This window comes from Thamnophis sirtalis, unplaced genomic scaffold (genome assembly GCF_051295495.1).
Source record: "Thamnophis sirtalis isolate CommonGarterSnake01/CBP01778 unplaced genomic scaffold, rThaSir2_p1.2 scaffold_10, whole genome shotgun sequence".
Taxonomy (NCBI): Eukaryota; Metazoa; Chordata; class Lepidosauria; order Squamata; family Natricidae; genus Thamnophis; species Thamnophis sirtalis.
In genome coordinates, this window is record NW_028261390.1 from 12370477 (window position 1) to 12388624 (window position 18148).

The 18148-nt window shown below is 42.6% G+C and overlaps 1 protein-coding gene across 1 annotated transcript; it reads left to right on the forward strand.

Annotated features, from left to right (window-relative positions):
• Positions 1–6786: 6786 nt before the first annotated feature.
• On the forward strand, positions 6787–17952 carry SPP1 (secreted phosphoprotein 1). The gene is made up of 7 exons (XM_014065402.2): positions 6787–6941; positions 9716–9815; positions 9912–9962; positions 11115–11225; positions 12805–12849; positions 14848–15087; positions 17387–17952. Exons 2-7 carry the CDS (start codon positions 9762–9764, stop codon positions 17795–17797), a joined length of 912 nt encoding a protein of 303 aa, XP_013920877.2. The 5' UTR covers positions 6787–6941; positions 9716–9761; the 3' UTR covers positions 17798–17952.
• The last annotated feature ends 196 nt before the right edge of the window (positions 17953–18148 follow it).

Genomic DNA, 18148 nt, shown 5'->3' on the forward strand with positions numbered 1-18148 from the left:
TTCATCCTTTATAATACAGAATAATATCCCCAAATAAATGTTGGTAATCTGAGGCGGTTGCATTTTCTTCTTTCAGTTGACAATAGCCTATTTTATTTGCTCCTGATTGAAATAAAAGCATGTAATTCAATTGATTGGCATTTCTTTCGGGATTTTATCAGATGGTCTGTGAGATGAGTCACTTATGTTAAAATTCTGCCTTCCTGCCATCAAAATATAACATTCATAGTAATAATCGTAGTGGGTTTTTATTTTCCTGGATTGTTTTCTATGTAAGCTGCTGTTTATTTTTGAGTCTGTCTTGCTGTGGGATATTGTAACCACACGTACTGCATATACATGGTGGAAGCCAACAGACGTTTTCAACTCAAGATTTTAATTTTGGGTTCACTTTGTTTTCATTGCTTTCCTAGAAACTCTGTGACAATGTATTGATATTTTTTTCCACCCCGGTTTAAAAGATATTGGTTGTCATAACCCAGACTACAAATACAGGCTCTCTAATTGATTTTTCTCCACCAATCATCTTCTTTCCTACTCACAAGTATCCTCAATCATTGAAGAGATGGCATGGTCCACAGGGATGTCTCAAAGAGCCCCCTGGTGGCCTGTGAGTTGTTCTGCAGCTACAGTTACAATTATAATTACAGTCAAGAGACTGCTCAGGTAGAAATGTTAGGTTCGATCGAAGTTTAAGTGGAAATTACTGCGTACTTGATTAATGGCTGCCCCACATATTTAACTCTTCTGGGGTCAACCATTTTTCCCCTGAGATTTGATGATATGAAAAATGTTACAAAAGATTTTCATGGTCTGACGGAGATTTTTGGTACTGAAAGGTGTATATGCGATCTTACCATGATGGCAGTGGTGGGTTTCAAAATTTTTTAGAACCTCTTCTGTAGGTGTGGCCTGCTTTGTGGGAGTGGCTTTCTGGCCATGTGTCCTGGTGGGAGTGGCTTGCCAGCCATGTAACTGGGTAGGCATGGCCAACTTGTAAAATGTGGTGAAACTCACTTAATAACGCTCTTGCTTAGCAACCAAAATGTTGGCTCAGGAACTCTGGCATTGAAGCATGCAAGTCTTAAAGCTGTCAAGTTACAAGACCTTTGCCCCCCTAACCCTTTAGAAAGAAAACCCCAGTGGTGTTCAAACTTGACAGCTTTAAGACTTGTGGACTTCAACTCCCAGAATTCCTCCTCTCGCTCTTCATCTTGATGATGTGCGGATGGGCAGGGGAGGGAGGTGGAACCGGTTCTAAATGGCACTGTAGATTTGTGGAACCTCTTCTATAGAAGAGGTTAGAACTGGCAGGAACCCACCCCTGCATGATGGATTGGGCCAGCCCAGAGGTGGTATTCAGCTGGTTCGGACCAGTTCACCTGAACCGGTAGCAGAAATCGCAGGTGGGCCCATCACCCACCCGCCCCGGCTCTATGCCATCCTATTTTGGCACGTTTTTGAGGCCAGGCCAGGGGTGGGTAGTAACTTCGGCAGACACATAACCATACCGGTTCTATTGGCAGCGCCTTTGGCTTCTGCGCATGCGCAGAAGCAATTTTTTCACTGCCCAGTACTATTGCTCTCGAAGTAGCTAAATATTGGTCTTGAAAAGTTTACAGCTTGGAAGTTACTCTTGGGGGTGTTTCTTCAATTAATTTCCACTGGCCCTTGTCCTGATCAACAACAACATCCGCAACCATTTTTATTGATTCACTTTAAGTTAGTTCTTTTAAGTTTCGCCCTTAAGTGTTATTGTCTAGTATTTTGTATGGTAAGCCAGTTTTATTGATTTAAAAAATTATTCTGTTGTGCACGCAGCTGCGGAAAGATTTCTATTCTGAAAGGATGGATAAAATGCATTAAATAAATCTAAACCTTAGGACAGCCACAATAGAGTTCTATTAGAAATGAGGTGTAAAGCTGTCGAGATCATAGAAGCAGACCATATTTTATGGTCTACTGAAAAATGATGGAAAAAAAAATCTTTCTGGGCCAATACCATTTCTGCAGACAACTTTCCAATGACAGAACTTCCCAGACTCACACAAAAAAGGTATCTGCCTCAATTCATCAAAGGATGTGAACCACAAGGTTGAGGTGTGTCTTCAGGTGGTGTCTACCCCAAGAGTTCCCTAGACAAGTTCTCCATCAGACTTCATGAAACAACTGTCTCAGACAGCTGGTCTGATAGATCCTGGGAGAACACCCAACAGATGACCCTTTATTTATTATTTGTTCTTGTCTTTCCAAGCAAGGGGAGAGGCTCTTACAGGATTTTCTCCCTCTCATGCCAGAAGAATGCAATTAGCCTTTAGGCGATCATGCTTCAAAATGGGTTTTCCCCTCCAAGAATCTCCACCTTCCTTTCTGTTTCCCTGCAGTTAATCCAAGATTTCGTCTATCAGCTTAATGGGGCAGGACGGTTTTCTTCCTGGCAGCATTTTTCGTTGGGTCAAAGGCAGGAGTGGGATTCAGCCGGTTCAAACCGGTTCGGGCCAACCGGTAGCTCCAACGTTCAGCTGGGAGCGAACCGGTTCACTCCGATGATCAGGTGGGCCTGCCTGCCCGCCCCTGCACTTCACTTACCTCAGAGGTGGGTTCCTACCAGTTCGCACCTATTCGGTAGAACCGGTTCGTCAAATCTACTGAACCGGTTAGAAGAGGTTCCACCAGTGGACCCGGAAAGCAGGCCACACCTACAGAAGAGGTTCCAAAAATTTTTGAAACCCACCACTGGTCCTTGGATATGATTATTCTACACTCTCATGCTCATATTTATAAAACTCAGTGCCTCTGTGAAAGGTAAGGATGACTACTGCGTTTGTGGTGCAATCAGAACATTCCGTGTGTTGAAGTTGTTTTAACGCAAACCAAAGATGCCTTTTAAAAAACAAGTTTACATCCTATTCTTATGCATGCCAGTGCTGTGTGTGAGGTAATTTAAGGTGGTTCTGACAAGTGTCCTCGGCATCTTCATATCTGGTCACATGGGTGGCAAGCCACTCCCATCTAGTCACATGGGTGGCAAGCCACTCCCACAAAGGAGGCCACACCCACAGAGTCGGTTCGAACAATTTTTGAAACCCACCACTGCCTTACCTATATTCTCTCAGCTGTGGCAGAACAGATTGCTGCGCCTCAACTGTGTTACTCCCCAGAAGCAACGTGGAAGGTAAGTTTTATTAAAACTACGCATGCACGTGAAACACGCAAAGCAGGCAATCACCAAATTCATTGTTAAACCAGCAGGATCCCATCCCAGGTCAAGAGGGAGAGAAAACACTTGTGATTCTTGCTATTATGCCTTTGCTGGTTTCACTGAGGAAGACTTTTAAAAGGAGAATGAAAGTTCAACAACATAAGGGACAATTCTGAAATGCAGGAAGGGTATGCAACAGGACCGAGGGAATGACAGGCAAAGGGCGTGGATTAAAAGCAAGGCCGCTTAAAATGCTTGGGCATACAAAAAGAGATTTTCTCCTGGAGCCGAAATGACGGTGACATTGTTCCTAGGCAAGTCTTCCTGGAAAAAAAATATTGTTTTGTAATTGAGTGGAAGTGCTTAAAGAGCTTTGTCCTTGTCCTTCACCTCCTCTTGTTCTGATAAGAAAGGTACAGATGGAAGAACTGTGTCAGACTAATAGACTAGGACCATAGCATGGAAAATTTCATAATATCGATCTTAAAATATGAACCTTTTTTTTAAAAAGAAAAATCAGTCCTATGTGCAAAGTCATGATGATACCATGAGTTTGCACATAAGGCACCACATACAAGAAGTCCTCGATCAGTGGTGGGTTTCAATTTTTTTTAGAACCTCTTCTGTAGGTGTAGCCTGCTTTGTGGGAGTGGCTTGCCGGCCATGTGACTGGGTGGGAGTGGCTTACCAGCCATGTGACCGAGTGGGAATGGCTTGGCAGTCATGTGACTGGGTGGGCGTGGCCAACTTGTAAAATGTGGTGAAACTCACTTAACAACGCTCTTGCTTAGCAGCCAAAATGTTGGCTCAGGAACTCTGGCATTGAAGTGTGCAAGTCTTAAAGCTGTCAAGTTACAAGACCCTTGCACCCCTAACCCTTTAGAAAAAAACCTCCAGGGATGTTCAAACTTGACAGCTTTAAGACTTTAAGGTTTAGATAGGACTCTTAGACGTGGGCGGGGCGAGCGTGGTGTGGACGGGCAGCGGGAGGGAGCTGGAACCGGTTCTAAACGGCACGGTAGATTTGTGGAACCTCTTCTATAGAAGAGGTTAGAACTGGCAGGAACCCACCCCTGATCACAATTGAGCCCAACGTTTCTGTGGCTAATGGGGACAGCTAAAGTAACCGTGGCCCCATTTGGCAACCTTTCTTGCCACCGTGGTTAAGCGAATCACTGCAGTTGTTCAATTAGTAAGGTAGTTGTTCAGAGAATCCGGCTTCCCCATTGACTTTGCTTCTCACAAAAGGGGATCCCGATGACCCCACAATACTGCAGCCGTCATGAATATGAGTTGGTAGCCAAGTATCCAAATTTCGTCCACATGACCATGGGGGTGCTACCAGTGATGGGATTCCAAACCTTTTCCCATCGGTTCTATGAAAGCGTGCTTTACGCGCGCGCATGCAGCACTCAAAGACCGCCCTCGGTGTCAGCGCTGGTGAGCTGAGGGGTGTTTTAGCTCAGCTGAGGCGTGACAATCTGCTCTGCTGCGCGAATCAGCTGAGCTGAAAAACAAGAGAATATAGGATGGGGAATGATGGGGACGGGAGAGCAGGAGGGAGAACTACTCAAAATTTCCGCTACCGGTTCACCTGAACCGGCTGAATACCATCCTGGATGCTACTACTGTCATAAGTGTGAAAAATGTTCATTGGTCACTTTTTTTCAGTTCTGTTGTAACTTCAAATAGTCAGTAAATGAACTGTTGTAAGTTGAGAACTATACATACAGTACATGCATACATGCATACATACATACATACATACATACATACATACATTACATACACACATAAGCATATCCCAACACACTCACATTCCAAAGTAGGTCATTCAGTAATCTATCTTCTAAAGCCTCCACAGTTTGCAAGTTGATCTTCAAGAGGAACACTGCTGACTTTGATCAAAAGATGTCACTTATTTCATTATCGTCCCAAAGGTGCTTTTTTTTTCAAGAGTCAGCTGGACTTTCTGGTTTTTCTTTGAAGATGTTTTGCTTCTCATCCAAGAAACTTCTTCAGCTCTGATTGTATTGGTAGGGAAAGGGAGGATTTACTGAAAAAAATGGAAGAATCCTTCCATTTTTGGTTAATGTATGGTTTAATGTATTGGGCAAACTTAGAAAATAATCAATAATCTTAGAATTTAGAAAATAATCAATAATCAAGTTAAGGATATTGTGTGAATAATCTGTCAGAGATAAAAAGCATTTTGTCCTGTTGTTTTCAAGTACAGCTCTCCAGGGCCAATCAATTTCCTCTAGATATCATACATATAGGATCTAGGCTGATTTGATTTGATTGATTGATTTGATTTTATTACATTTATATGCCGCCCTTTTCCCCAAAGGGGACTCAGGGCGGCTCACAATTCAAATCAGGGAAGGGGGGTACAGACAGGAATTAAAAAAAAGACGAAACATAACAATACATAATTTAAAAACACACAACAGTCATACCATTCGAGGCGGGGGGCAACAGCTCTTTAGCCCCAGGCCTGTCGGAACAACCAGGTTTTAAGGGCTTTGCGGAAGGCCTGGAGGGTGGTGAGGATTCGAATCTCCACGGGGAGCTTGTTCCAGAGGGTCAGAGCAGCCACAGAGAAGGCTCTCCTTTAAGAAAGATCTCTGGGGAAGAAAAAAAAAATCTCAAAACATTATTAATGATGAGGAAAAACAAAGCTCAAGGTTACTCCTATTTGGGGGGGGGAGTAAGCTTCAATCTGGCATTTGGGAAAAATAGTTCAAATAGTTCTTGAAATTAATGAACTCACTAATAAATAGGTGCTAAAGTTTGGGCTTATTCCATTTCCAAAATTTAGCACTGTATCTTAGTATCTTATCATTTATTCTTTATCATTTTTGTCAATCTTTCCTTCTGGGATGCACTGCTTGAAAGGATCGAATACTAAGAAAGAATGAATCCATACCAAACAACAAAGTTCTTTGGTTAAATGTTCCCGTTAGTTGGCTTTGCTCTTGTGGCTTGCAAACCATGATTTGTGGCTTGGTATAATGTGCAAACTCAGCCAGTGTGAACGAGAGTTGTGGGTTTCCGAGTTGGGTTCAGATGGACTTGTGAGTAATATTTGTCATGCCAGAGGCATTGCAAACCTTGCTACTAGAATAAGAGATTTAAAAAGATGTTTTTCTCTTCATCCAAATGCCAAAACATAAAGGGCTCTAAGACGTATCTTGTTTTCGTGCAAATGGAATTCCAAGCCACCCCAAGATTTATACTTTCCAGGGGTTATTTATAGTCTTACCATTCCTAGCAGAAGCTGCCTATATCTTTATTTTAAAAAAAGATGCAGTTTAATGTAGTTCTCCCCATAAATGCTAATAAGTCCCCTGCTTATTAAATTCCGCTCCCTCCAGACAGAGTGCAGGGAGTTGATCTAAAACACTAGTTAATCAGACTTTACATAAGTAATGTTTTAACTATGGAATAGCTCCTTGTTTGCTTGGAAAGCCACAAAAAAAAAAAAAAACAACCCCGAGAGGAAATGTAGCAGAATGGTGGGAGGACTGAAACCAGGAAACTCATGACCTCATCTTTTCCGCTTGGCGCAGATTGGTGGGCTGGTATCTGGACTACAGTTTAAATTCAGAGGTCTGCAGATGGGAAACAGAAGAGAGAGGAGAGTGAGTGAAACTAGACTGAAGTGACTTCAGCATTGCTTTGAGCTTCACTAACACAGCTGCAGATTTGCTGCCTGAGGATCTGAGCATCAATCCAGGTACCGAATTGTCTGTCTTTCTTACCTGTTACTTTCAAGGGCTGTGCTGCAATTCATTAAGAGGTTAGGTATGCTAGAGACCCGTTTACACTGAGGTTGGGGGGGGGGCATTTTGCCTGAAATAGTGCTGTTTGCATAGCATCTGGGAGCAGATTTAAAGATACAGGGACGAAAACCAAAATACAAATGGCTCTTTCTTAAGAGTTGGAGGGGGGGATCAAATTGCTTCATGTTTTTTGGCTCAAAATGGCTTATGGTCTGCATTCTGCTGTCTCTAGTGCTAAATTACAGAAGTGGTGGTGGTGGGGGAGTTATGAGTAGAACAGATTGCATCATAGTTGGGATGTTGACAAACGCTCCTTCCTTGTGTGGGTCTCGCCCTTCCTCTACCTCGCAAGGCTGTTGTTAGAAGTAACATGGGGAGGCACTGAAGTGAGCTGGAAGAGAAAGACAAGCCATAAGTTTATCGTGATTTGGATAACAAGGATTATCAACTGCTGTTTTTAATCAGGGGTCCTATTTATTAAACAGTAGCATCTGGACACAGAAATCTCCAGCAGCCGCATACTTTGCTTCCTGCTCTGCTGTTAAAAGGCAAAAATAGCCATCATATTAAGATAATTTAGTAATCTAGGGGAAATCATGCAGTGTATAAGTGTTCAAGAATATTTTCTTATATATCCGGATATCAGAGGACCAATGAATCCGGATGCAAGTTAAACCCTCACAGCTCCATCCCAGAAGGGTTCAAATTTTTGCTAGCTTCCATGTTTTATACAGCACCTATTTATTTAGCAAAGTATTTCTGGCTAAAAGTGTTGCATTTAATCTCCATAAAAATCATTGGCTCTCCATCCTCCGCCAGGCTTTTTAGGAGTATTACTCAGATATAATTTGGTGCAGTGTTTTCACATTGATTTTTGCTTTTAGCACAAGTGCTCATTAACCTTGTAAGAGGAAGGGCAATGCATAAGGAAGGATGCCAGCTCCCCCATCAGCCTGGCTCTTGATACCGTCTTCCATCCACCATGATTCATCAATTTCTCATATGTCCCTTGAGTCCTGATTCATCATCTTTTTTTCCAAAGTGTTACCCATTACAGTGTAATCCTATCTGACTCGGAAATCTTTTCAAAATGCTTTAGAATAAAGGACCCATTCAAATTGATGGTATTGCTGCTAAAGCATTACTATTATGCTTGAATTAAATTTCTATTCATATGCATATGTCAGGCAACCAGAGGCAGAAGAAATACCAATTTGTTGCAACCTTCTTTCCCAGTATTTCCATTAAGTTTTCAAATATCTGCCTTTGAATTATTTCATAATATACTCTCGCTTTTCCTCCTTCTTCCCAAGAGATCGCATCCTCCTACTGCAGTAGCAACATCTAAAACTCCTGAACTATGATCAGCATTGAAATGTGTTTCAAATTGTTCTCCTTTTATGCACAGATAATAGAATTCTTGAACTGAATGTTGGTTATTAGCAAGTTGCTACATCCCACATTAACAAATAAATACCCAAGCATCATTTAAAAACATTTAGTATGTTTCTTACAATCTTAAGATATTATTAAAGGAAAATATACTTCTTTCGCATGTGTTGGATTTTCCACAGAATGTTTATGCTGGAAATAAGAGATTATTTATTCCTATGTGATAGTTTTTCCGAAGCAGAGATGCTCATGAACGTACTATTTAGCAATTCAATGAAAAGACTAACCAATATTATTTTATTCTGTGTGGCCCAAAATGTAATACTATGTTTTGAAACAGAGCCTTTTTTCTATATGTACTGTATTACTATATTTGTTGGTTTCTATTTTTTTCTATCTTTTTGTGTTCTAAAGCAATAACATTATCCAAAAAACCTGGGTCGTTGCATTTATGGAATGCTGTGGAAATGCGTGCATTTCCATCAAGCTAATCTGCACTCAGTTGTAATATATGCTTTGCCAAAATGTTTCAAACCATGGTTGGTTGAACCGGCTGCAGTGGTACTACTTTGCACATAAAATAATGGCAGAAGGAGTGAGTTCCCACTTCACGTTAAGTGAAAAGCAAGCACATCAGCTTATGGCTTGGTGGGTTTCATAAATCAGGTCGCAAACTTTCACAGACCTATAATATGGTGGAATCAGGGGAACCTTTCCTCTCTCCGTTTTCATCCTTTTTGTTTCTGCTTCTTCAAATCTCAGCCAGGTGAGGTGTTCTGGAAGAGATTAAAGAGAGTGATAAATATATGGAGAACTAGAAGGCAGTGACAGTCCACAACTTTTCAGGTGGACTATTATTATGGTTTAGGTTTAGGTTTTTATTAATTTATAGGCCGCCCTTTTCCCTGAGGGGACTCAGGGTGGCTTACAATTTATAGGGAGGGGGGATACAAGACAATAAAACAATAAACATGAAAACAGTGCAAGTAAAAGTAAAACACAACATTCATCATTCGGGTGGGGACAGATTACACTCTTTATCCCCAGGCCTGACGGGATAGCCAGGTCTTGAGGCCTGTGCGGAAGGTCTGGAGGGTGGTGAGGGTACGAATCTCCACGGGGAGATCGTTCCAAAGGGACGATTATTTTTGGTTTATTATTTTTGGTTTAAGAAGGTACCATCTAGAAAAGCTTTATCAACATTGCAGACTAGCCAGTTCATTGGTGAATTTCTGATCAATCCAATGAGACCTTCAGTCTGGAGTTACTGTTTACATATATTTAGACAGTTTGTAAAACACAGGGCAAATGAATTGTTATTGTTGTTTTGGAACAGGAATCTTACCAAGCATTTGCAAACTATTCCACAAGGATCCGTCATCATGAAAATTGCGGTGCTTACCTTGTGTCTTTTCACCGTTGCCTTTGCCTTACCAGTAAGTATGCTATGCATTTACCAAGTCAATCAGGACTTCCTTCGTGAAGCAAAAAGGAATCAATGCTGTCTATTTTTTTTTCTCTTCTTCTTAAAGATCAGCCAATCGAGAGATCATGACGATTCTATGAGTGCAGAAAGGAAACATGTAAGTGTGCATTGCATGTGTGCGGGGAATTACTTTTGTTGCGATCTTTATTGAACCTCATTTAGTAGGAGTGGATCCAGATTGCCTATGTTTCTTATCTAAAAGTTTAAAAATATGGGTTTTTTAAGACACACTTAGTAAATTCTAACAATAAAAAGCAGTCAAGAATTGGAGCATTCTCTTGCTTCAAATCTTAATATTTTACAGTCATTTGGAATTTCCTTCTTCACATTTTCTACTTACTAGAATTAAGCCTGAGTGTGCATAGCTAGGGGAGAAACAATACAGTATCCTCAATTGTTTCCGGTTTACATCTGTGTGTAAACACACACACACACACTTTTCAGATCTAATCCTCTAGGCATCAATTTCATTGGGTGAGACCATTGACAATACCTTTCACTTTTTTTTAAAAAAAAAAGGTCCTACCGCTAAAAGGATTGGAATCCTTTTATTAAATGCATTTATTTGGGCCACACTTCTCCCAAACTTTTTATTTTTAAAAAAAACCCTCCCTTTTTGCAATCCTGTAATCCTTTCCCCAAACTTCAAGGTGTTTATTTCTTGGTTACTAAGGCTGTTATTTTTGTATCTTTCCAAAATATTTTTTTTTAAAGAAGCTATAACCTACACTACCTGAATTCACTACAAAATAGCAATAGCAATAGCAGTTGGACTTATATCCCGCTTCAAAGGGCTTTCAGCCCTCTCTAAGCGGTTTACAGAGTCAGCATATCGCCCCCACAGTCTGGGTCCTCATTTCACCCACCTCGGAAGGATGGAAGGCTGAGTCAACCTTGAGCCGGTGAGATTAGAACCACTGAACTGCAGATAACAGTCAGCTGAAATGGCTTTCAGTACTGCACCCTAACCACTGCACCACCTCGGCTCCTATAGTGTTCATTTCACTTGCTAATAGGCACTTTCTGCATTATTTTAGACCTCTTTTCTAATTATTCTTAACACTGATTTTAATATTTTTCCCCAAAGGTTTTAGGAGAATGAAGTTAGATAGCATGGCAATTAGATCCTCCTACCTATTTCCTCTCTGTTGTAGGGATTCTTGTACCGAGCCTTCGGTTGTTGCCCTTTAATGGTGACCAAGCGTTGAGATGTGGCATGCTAAATTCTAATGTTTTTGTATTGTTGTAGGACTCCAAAGAAAATGAAGCTCACGCACACCACCATCATCACCACCATTCACACAGCCATGAGCACAGCCAAGAGTCACCAGAACACCATAGTCAAGAGTCTTCTCAACTGGTAAGCAACTCATCTTCTCTGCAAACTGTTAGGAGCTTTCCTCAACCTGGCAGCTTCTGGATGTGCCTATAAACCCAGATGGCATGGTTTGAGATCTGGGGATTATGGAGTTGCAAGTCCAATAACTTGGAAAGCTCTAAAGTGAGAAAAGCCCCTCCCTCCCTCCCCCAGAAAAGCAACATCGTAAAAAGAAATATTGTAGTGGGAACAGCAAGCGAAAATGGGACACAAATTACTTGTCAGTCATGGTCAAACTAGGTCTGATGAGATTTAGCGCAAGATATTTTACCCGTTATTCTATTTAACTTGTTTCCCTGTCCATTATTCTCCATACCTCCCACCAGCCCTATTTCCATTCCATCCAATCATCATCTTTAACAACCCCATAATCCCTTGTGGCAGAGGTGGGTTCCTACTGGTTCTGACCGGTTCGGCCGAGTAGGTAGTAGTTCGGCTGGACATGCGCCTGAACCGGTTCTATCAACAGCGGCGTAGGTGCCGCCATCTTGTTTTTTGCTTCTATGCATGCGCAGAAGCAATTCTTTTACTTCTGTGCATACGCCTGAAGCACTTGCCTGAGCAAACCAGCGGTAAAAGAAGCCGGAACCCACCCCTGCCTTGCGGGGTGGAGTCTGGGCAACTGAATGGAGCTAGCAGAGTGTTTAATGGCCGGATGCCTTTCGTGTCACCAATGCGGAGTTTTGTTCAGCAGATATATTCTCATTGTGCCCAAAGAGAGAAATATCTGCCTCTACCTAGGATCGAACTCACAGTGATTGTGAGGCGGGAGCTCCACCTTTAGGCCAGTCCACCAAACATTTCCATTCCACTCAATCCAGGCCCTAAATCCTATTATTCCCTGAATAAAAAAGAATCCCAGGAAAGCCTCAACTGGATCCAAATGATTCAGCATCTCCACTGGTTACCACCCGCTGAGCTTTACCAGAATACCCTTCTTTCTCCGTTTCTCCGCCCCCCTGTGGTCAGAATTATATTGCTACTAAACCTAATCATTAACCATGATTCATGGTTGTTAATATACCTACTGTTCATGAACTGATCTCTTCTCCAGATATATACCCAGGCAGTCCTCGACTTACGACCACAACTGAGCCCAAATTTTCTGTTAATGAGCAAGACAACTGTTAGGTGAATCCTGCCCCGTTTTATGACCTTTCTTGCCACAATTAAGTGAATCGTTGCCGTTGTTAAGTTAGTAGCACGGTTGTTAAGTGAATCTGGCTTCCCCATTGAGTTTGCTTGCCAGGTGGTCATAAAAGGGGATCACAGGACCCCGGGACACTGCAACCGTCATAAATATGAGTCCGTTGCTAAGCATCTGATTTTTTATCATGTGACCATGGAGATGCTGCAACGGTCGTAAGTGTGAAAAATGGTCAAGTGTCTTTTTTTTCCCCTCAGTGCTGTTGCAACTTCAAATGGTCACTAAATGAACTGATAAGTCCAGGACTACCTGTAGTAATGAATTCCATAAGCTTTAATTGGGCTGGTTTCCTTTTATGTTATCTTTGTTCCAAATCCACTGCTCGTTTTTATAAGGCTTTTATTTCATTTTCAGAACTCTCAGTCTTCGGAAGACCGGGATGAGATCACTGAGCAACAGGTCAGTTTAACTCAACATGCATCAGCCATTCTTCCCAATAATTGCTGACCTCCAGTGGTGAGATTCAGCCGGTTCACACCTATCCGGGAGAACCGGTTGGTAACTTTCTAAGCAGTTTGGAGAACCGGTTGTTGGAAGAAATCTCATTTTGATTCTTTCCACTTTACAGGGCTAATCCTGTAAGGAAGGCAGGAAGGAAACATTCTGGTGTTGTTTCTAGTCTAATCTTTATTGCCCTGCTTACAGAAACTGCCTCTCCGGTTAACCCTTATTATATTGTAACAGCTAAGGCGAAGTGCCCATCGATGTGAGTGACGTTGAGTTGGCGACGCCCACCCAGTCACATGACCACTGAGCCACGCCTACCCAGCTGGTCACTAGAACAGAGACCTGGTTGTTAAATTATTTGAATCCCACCACTGCTGACCTCTCATTGGTGGTATCTGCAGGGTTTGGTCAAAACAATCAAGATGGTAACCACAACTGGTATTTATATGCAAACAAATCAGGCCAAGCTTTGATCATCCTATTGTGACAAACCAACTTGACTGTATTTGCAGCCTCCTTTGGATCGGGTGAAAAAGGAGACAGGAGTAATTCACCTTTAATAGTTGTGCAGAAAAAAGTCCCATAGATTTCGTTTGCATTGTCAAAAAGTAACGCCTGAGTGTAACCGGCAAACAGATTCATAATAAGTCAGGTTTATGTATATTGTGCATTGGTTTTGGTTTCAAAATCCAAATTTTAATAGTTTAGGAGATATATACTGCATATATACCAGGGGTGGGTTTCTCGCCCCGTTCCAACCGGATCGGTTGGAACGAGGCCGGCGGCGTCCTCGCGCACGCACGCACGCAGCGCGTGCATGCGTACTAGCGTCTGCGCGATGCTCCAGCTGCTCCTGGAGGATCGCGCAGGCGTTCTGCGCATGCATGGAAAGCGCAAAATTCGAAAAAACTGGGTAAGGAGCGGGCGCGGGTGTGCGGGCGCGCGCGGGCGCGGGGGGGGGGGGGGCTTCGCCGTTCCCGGAAGTTACTTACTTCTGGGTTCGGCGACCAACTGGATCGCAGGGACCGGTGCGAACCGGTCGAAACCCACCCCTGATATATACATATACATACATTCATACACACACACACACACACGTCTCCTAAACTATTAAAGGATTCAAATATCCCTTCAGACTATTTTGCATACCAACTAGGAGCCTGCATATTGAATTTTGTACCAGCTGTAGCTTCTGGGTAGTTTTAAGAAATCCAAATAGAGATCCTTTAGGAAGCCTGTCAATCGCACCACACTCATGTCGGAAGCACCAAGGGGCTTTCAGGTTGAAAGGATTAGGCAATGACATCACCATCGCCCAGGGGACACCCAATTGGAGGCCCCTTTCATGCCCCAGCAGAAGCTGGAGTGAAGGATGGGAGCTCACCCTGCCCCATGGCAGTAGTCGGGTCTCAAACGTGGGCTTACTGCTTATCAGCCAAGCATCCTAATCAAATGAGCCACCGTGCGCCTTTAGATTATATCATTTATCTAAAATTTAAAATACTTGAGAGTAAAGCAATAACAATAGCACTTAAGAGTTATATACCGCTTCACAGTGCTTTAAGAGAGCCCTCACAGTCCTTTCTAAGTAGTTTGCAGAGTCAGCCTATTGCCCCCAACTATATGAGCCCTCATTTTACTGACCTCAGAAGGATGGAAGGCTGAGTCAACCTTGAGCCTGGTGAGATTCGAACTGCCTGCAGTACTGCATTCTAACCACTGCGCCACTTCTATAGCTATAGTCATCGGATTCTTTTTGCTGCCAACTAGTGAACAAAAGACATTCTGCATTTGCCCTGGGATATTACCCTCAAGTTTCCAAGGTTCTCATCCTGGTGTTTGGCCCTGAAAACTAGCTGCCCGATTTCAATTTCTTGAGTTTGTGTAGCATCTTCCCAAGGTGTTTCCTTGTTCACGTGGCATAACCAAGTTGCATTGGTTTTCTTGCAGACTCTTTTGGCCTCTTCCAGCAAAAGTCATGAAGATGATGATGATCATAGTGATGTTTCCAAAGACGACGATCATTCAGATGATTCAGATGATTCATCTGAATCCGATGAGTCTCATGAAACCGTCACTGACGCTCCCACTGAGGCTCCCTACACTGAGTCCGTCACTAACAGGGGAGACGTCCCATCCGATGAATTCAGGCCAAACGTTGACTTCATGAGTTTGGGGAGGTCTGGAAAGGTAAATGCCAGTTGAGGGCTTTCTTTTATTGCTGCACTCACATAAGAGGAGGGAGAACTTGGGATGGCCTAAAAGCTGGTCTGTGAGAAGCACTTTTAGCTGCATCTGGATGTCATCATCTGCTTTAAATCAAGTGATTTAAATGTTTGATTTCAAAGAACAAGACAACTATCCTACCTAGAACTACACCGCTCATTTATTATATTGCCATTCACACCAGGGGTGGGTTCCTGCCAGTTCTAACCTCTTCTATAGAAGAGGTTCCACAAATCTGCAGTGCCGTTTAGAACCGGTTCCAGCTCCCTCCCCCCGCCCGTCCGCACATCATCAAGATGAAGAGCGAGAGGAGGAATTCTGGGAGTTGAAGTCCACAAGCCTTAAAGCTGTCAAGTTTGAACCCCGCCGGGTTTTTTTTCCCTAAAGGGTTAGGGGTGCAAGGGTCTTGCAACTTGACAGCTTTAAGACTTGGGTGCTTCAAATGCCAGAGTTTCTGAGCCAACATTTTGGTTGCTAAGCAAGTGTGTTGTTAAGTGAATTTCACCACATTTTACAAGTTGGCCACACCCACCCAGTCACATGGCTGGCAAGCCACTCCCACAAAACAGGCCACACTACAGAAGAGGTTCTAAAAAAAATTGAAACCCACCACTGATTCACACACATGATATTTTTGCCTGGAGGATTTTGAACTGCAGCTGCCAATGTTTGGTAGCTCTGGTTAATCATGGAAAATAATGTCGGAGGTGGTTGGTTGACTTTAAAATGTCATGCCAATTCCTCCTCCAATTCATCTTCCTTCCCCATCTTGTGGCGATTGGCAGGGCCACCATTAAAACGCCACTTGTCACAACAGTTTTTGATAGATGGATGTGCAAATGTTGCACACTTGGACAACACTTTTTGTGGTTGCTGCGAAGAAACTCCCTGTAAATAAATATTATATTGTATCTGAGAACTAGCAAGAGGAAGCATGTTTTGAACAAATTCATTGGTTTAGAAAAACCTACTGCATTAATGCTATAAAAGTCCTACAAAATAAATATTGCAAAGCCTGGGGGGGAAGAAACAAGAAATTCAGCATTTCCTTGCTTTAATAATTTGTTGACATAAACATGCTTTGCTTTCATTTTTTTAACATCTACATGCCAGACACTTAGATATTTTTAATAACATTTGCAGTAAGTTTTCTGGTTTTTTTTAGTTGTAGGCTAAATGTTGTGGCCATAAAATGTTTATGTGGAAATTGTTTTGTTACTTTATGTTTTACACCAATGTAATTCTTTTAGAGAAACAGGGGAATTGTCACTGGTGTAAAAGGACATGAGTAACCAATTTATGTTCAGTAACCACTTCTCATATTAAGAAAACTTAAGCTTCAGCTCATGAAAAAACGCAAAAGCGTTCTCACAAAAGATTAATTGGTTTCAACAAAAACCAGTTATTTTTAATTTCAACAAAATCAAAAATAATAGTACAGGTTGTTGAAATTAATATTGTACATATCTGAGGCAGTGTATTATTAAGTCTTCTTTGTACTTTCTCATCCATTTTGCACTTTATTTGTATCACACCAGGGATAGTCTTTCTAGAAAAGTGTGGTACCAGAGCTAATTTGGTCTAATAGTTAAGGCACCAGGCTGGAAAACTAGAGACTGAGAGTTCTCATTCCGCCTTAGCCATGAAAGTCACGCTTTCTCAGCCCAACCCACCTCACAGAGGAATTGTTGTGGAGAAAATATGAGGAGAAAGATGCACTGGATAAGTTTGCCACCCTGAGTTATTTTTTAAAATACTAAAAGCAGGATACAAATAACTCATATTGATCTAATACTGTGTTTCCCCGAAAATAAGACAGTGTCTTATTTTCTTTTGATCCCTGAATAAGCACTGGGTCTTATTCTGGGGAAGTCTTATTATTTTTGAGGTGCAGGAGGCGGTGAGCATGATCACCTCATGGCTGCTGCTGTGTTGCAATACTTTCAGGGAGGGCTTATTTTCAGGGGACGGCTTATTTTAGCACATGCGCTCAAAAGCCCGATTAGACTCATTATCTGGGGAGGTCTTGTTTTCAGGGAAGCAGGGTAATTCCATGCTAGCTCAGGAATTCTGGGAGTTGAAGTCCACAGGTCATAAAAAGGGCCATAATTTCCCACACCCCTGCATTAGAGCTTCTGAAAATACTACCCTCCAGCCTTGTGTAAGAAAGGAAAATTGTTGTGGATCCTATATTGTCGGCATTGTAGCGACTCCTCATGAGAGTGGAGCGGCCTTTGATGGTTCCTCTTGTGGACTTTTTCAGTTTGATTCCCAAAGTGTGTCCGATGAAGTGGACAGCACCCCAGATGACGAGAGCCACGAAGATTCTAAGGCCCGTTCTCTGGAGAGCCACGAAAGTGATGACAAAAGTGACCTGACGGATAGCAATGAAGTCCACAGCGCATCTCACGACATAAGTCTAGAGGACCACAGCCCAGAGAAACCCGAGAGTGTGGAGGACAGCAGCGACCACAGCAAAGCTACCCTTTCCCTTGAAAGCACTGAAAGCAGAGAGCAGAAAAAAGATCACAGTGAGGAACCCCAACAGTTAGACAGCAACTCCGATGACGCCAGCAACCAAACTGTGGAAAGCGCCGAGAGTCAGCACAGCTCTGAAGACCACCACAGTGTTGAGCATCACGATAGCGTTGAGGACAATGAGGTCATCCTCTAAAAGGGCAGAGTAAGAGGCCGATACTTATCTGAGGGAGTTCTCCAGACTTTCTGCATGTAAGGGCCCAACTAAGATCAAAGCTGAACTCCTCCATTACCACCAGTGTTTTTGTTTTGCCGAGTTGCAGAGAGAGAGAGAGGGAGAGGGAGAGGGAGAGGGAGAGGGAGAGGGAGAGGGAGGGAGGGAGGGAGGGAGGGAGGGAGGGAGAGAGAGAGAGAGAGAGAGAGAGAGAGAGAGAGAGAGAGAGAGAGAGAGAGAGAGAGAGAGAGAGAGAGAGAGGCAACGCAACTTTGACCTGAATGTTCGCTCCCAATTATATACACACAATTCGGATTTCAGGCCGTAGCAATT

Excerpts from the sequence above, each read along its gene's own strand:
- SPP1 (XM_014065402.2), top strand. The coding sequence starts at position 9,762 with ATGAAAATTGCGGTGCTTACCTTGTGTCTTTTCACCGTTGCCTTTGCC. Across the intron at positions 9,963-11,114 it reads TGAGTGCAGAAAGGAAACAT|GACTCCAAAGAAAATGAAGC; the intron begins GTAAGTGTGCAT and ends GTATTGTTGTAG. Across the intron at positions 12,850-14,847 it reads ATGAGATCACTGAGCAACAG|ACTCTTTTGGCCTCTTCCAG; the intron begins GTCAGTTTAACT and ends GTTTTCTTGCAG.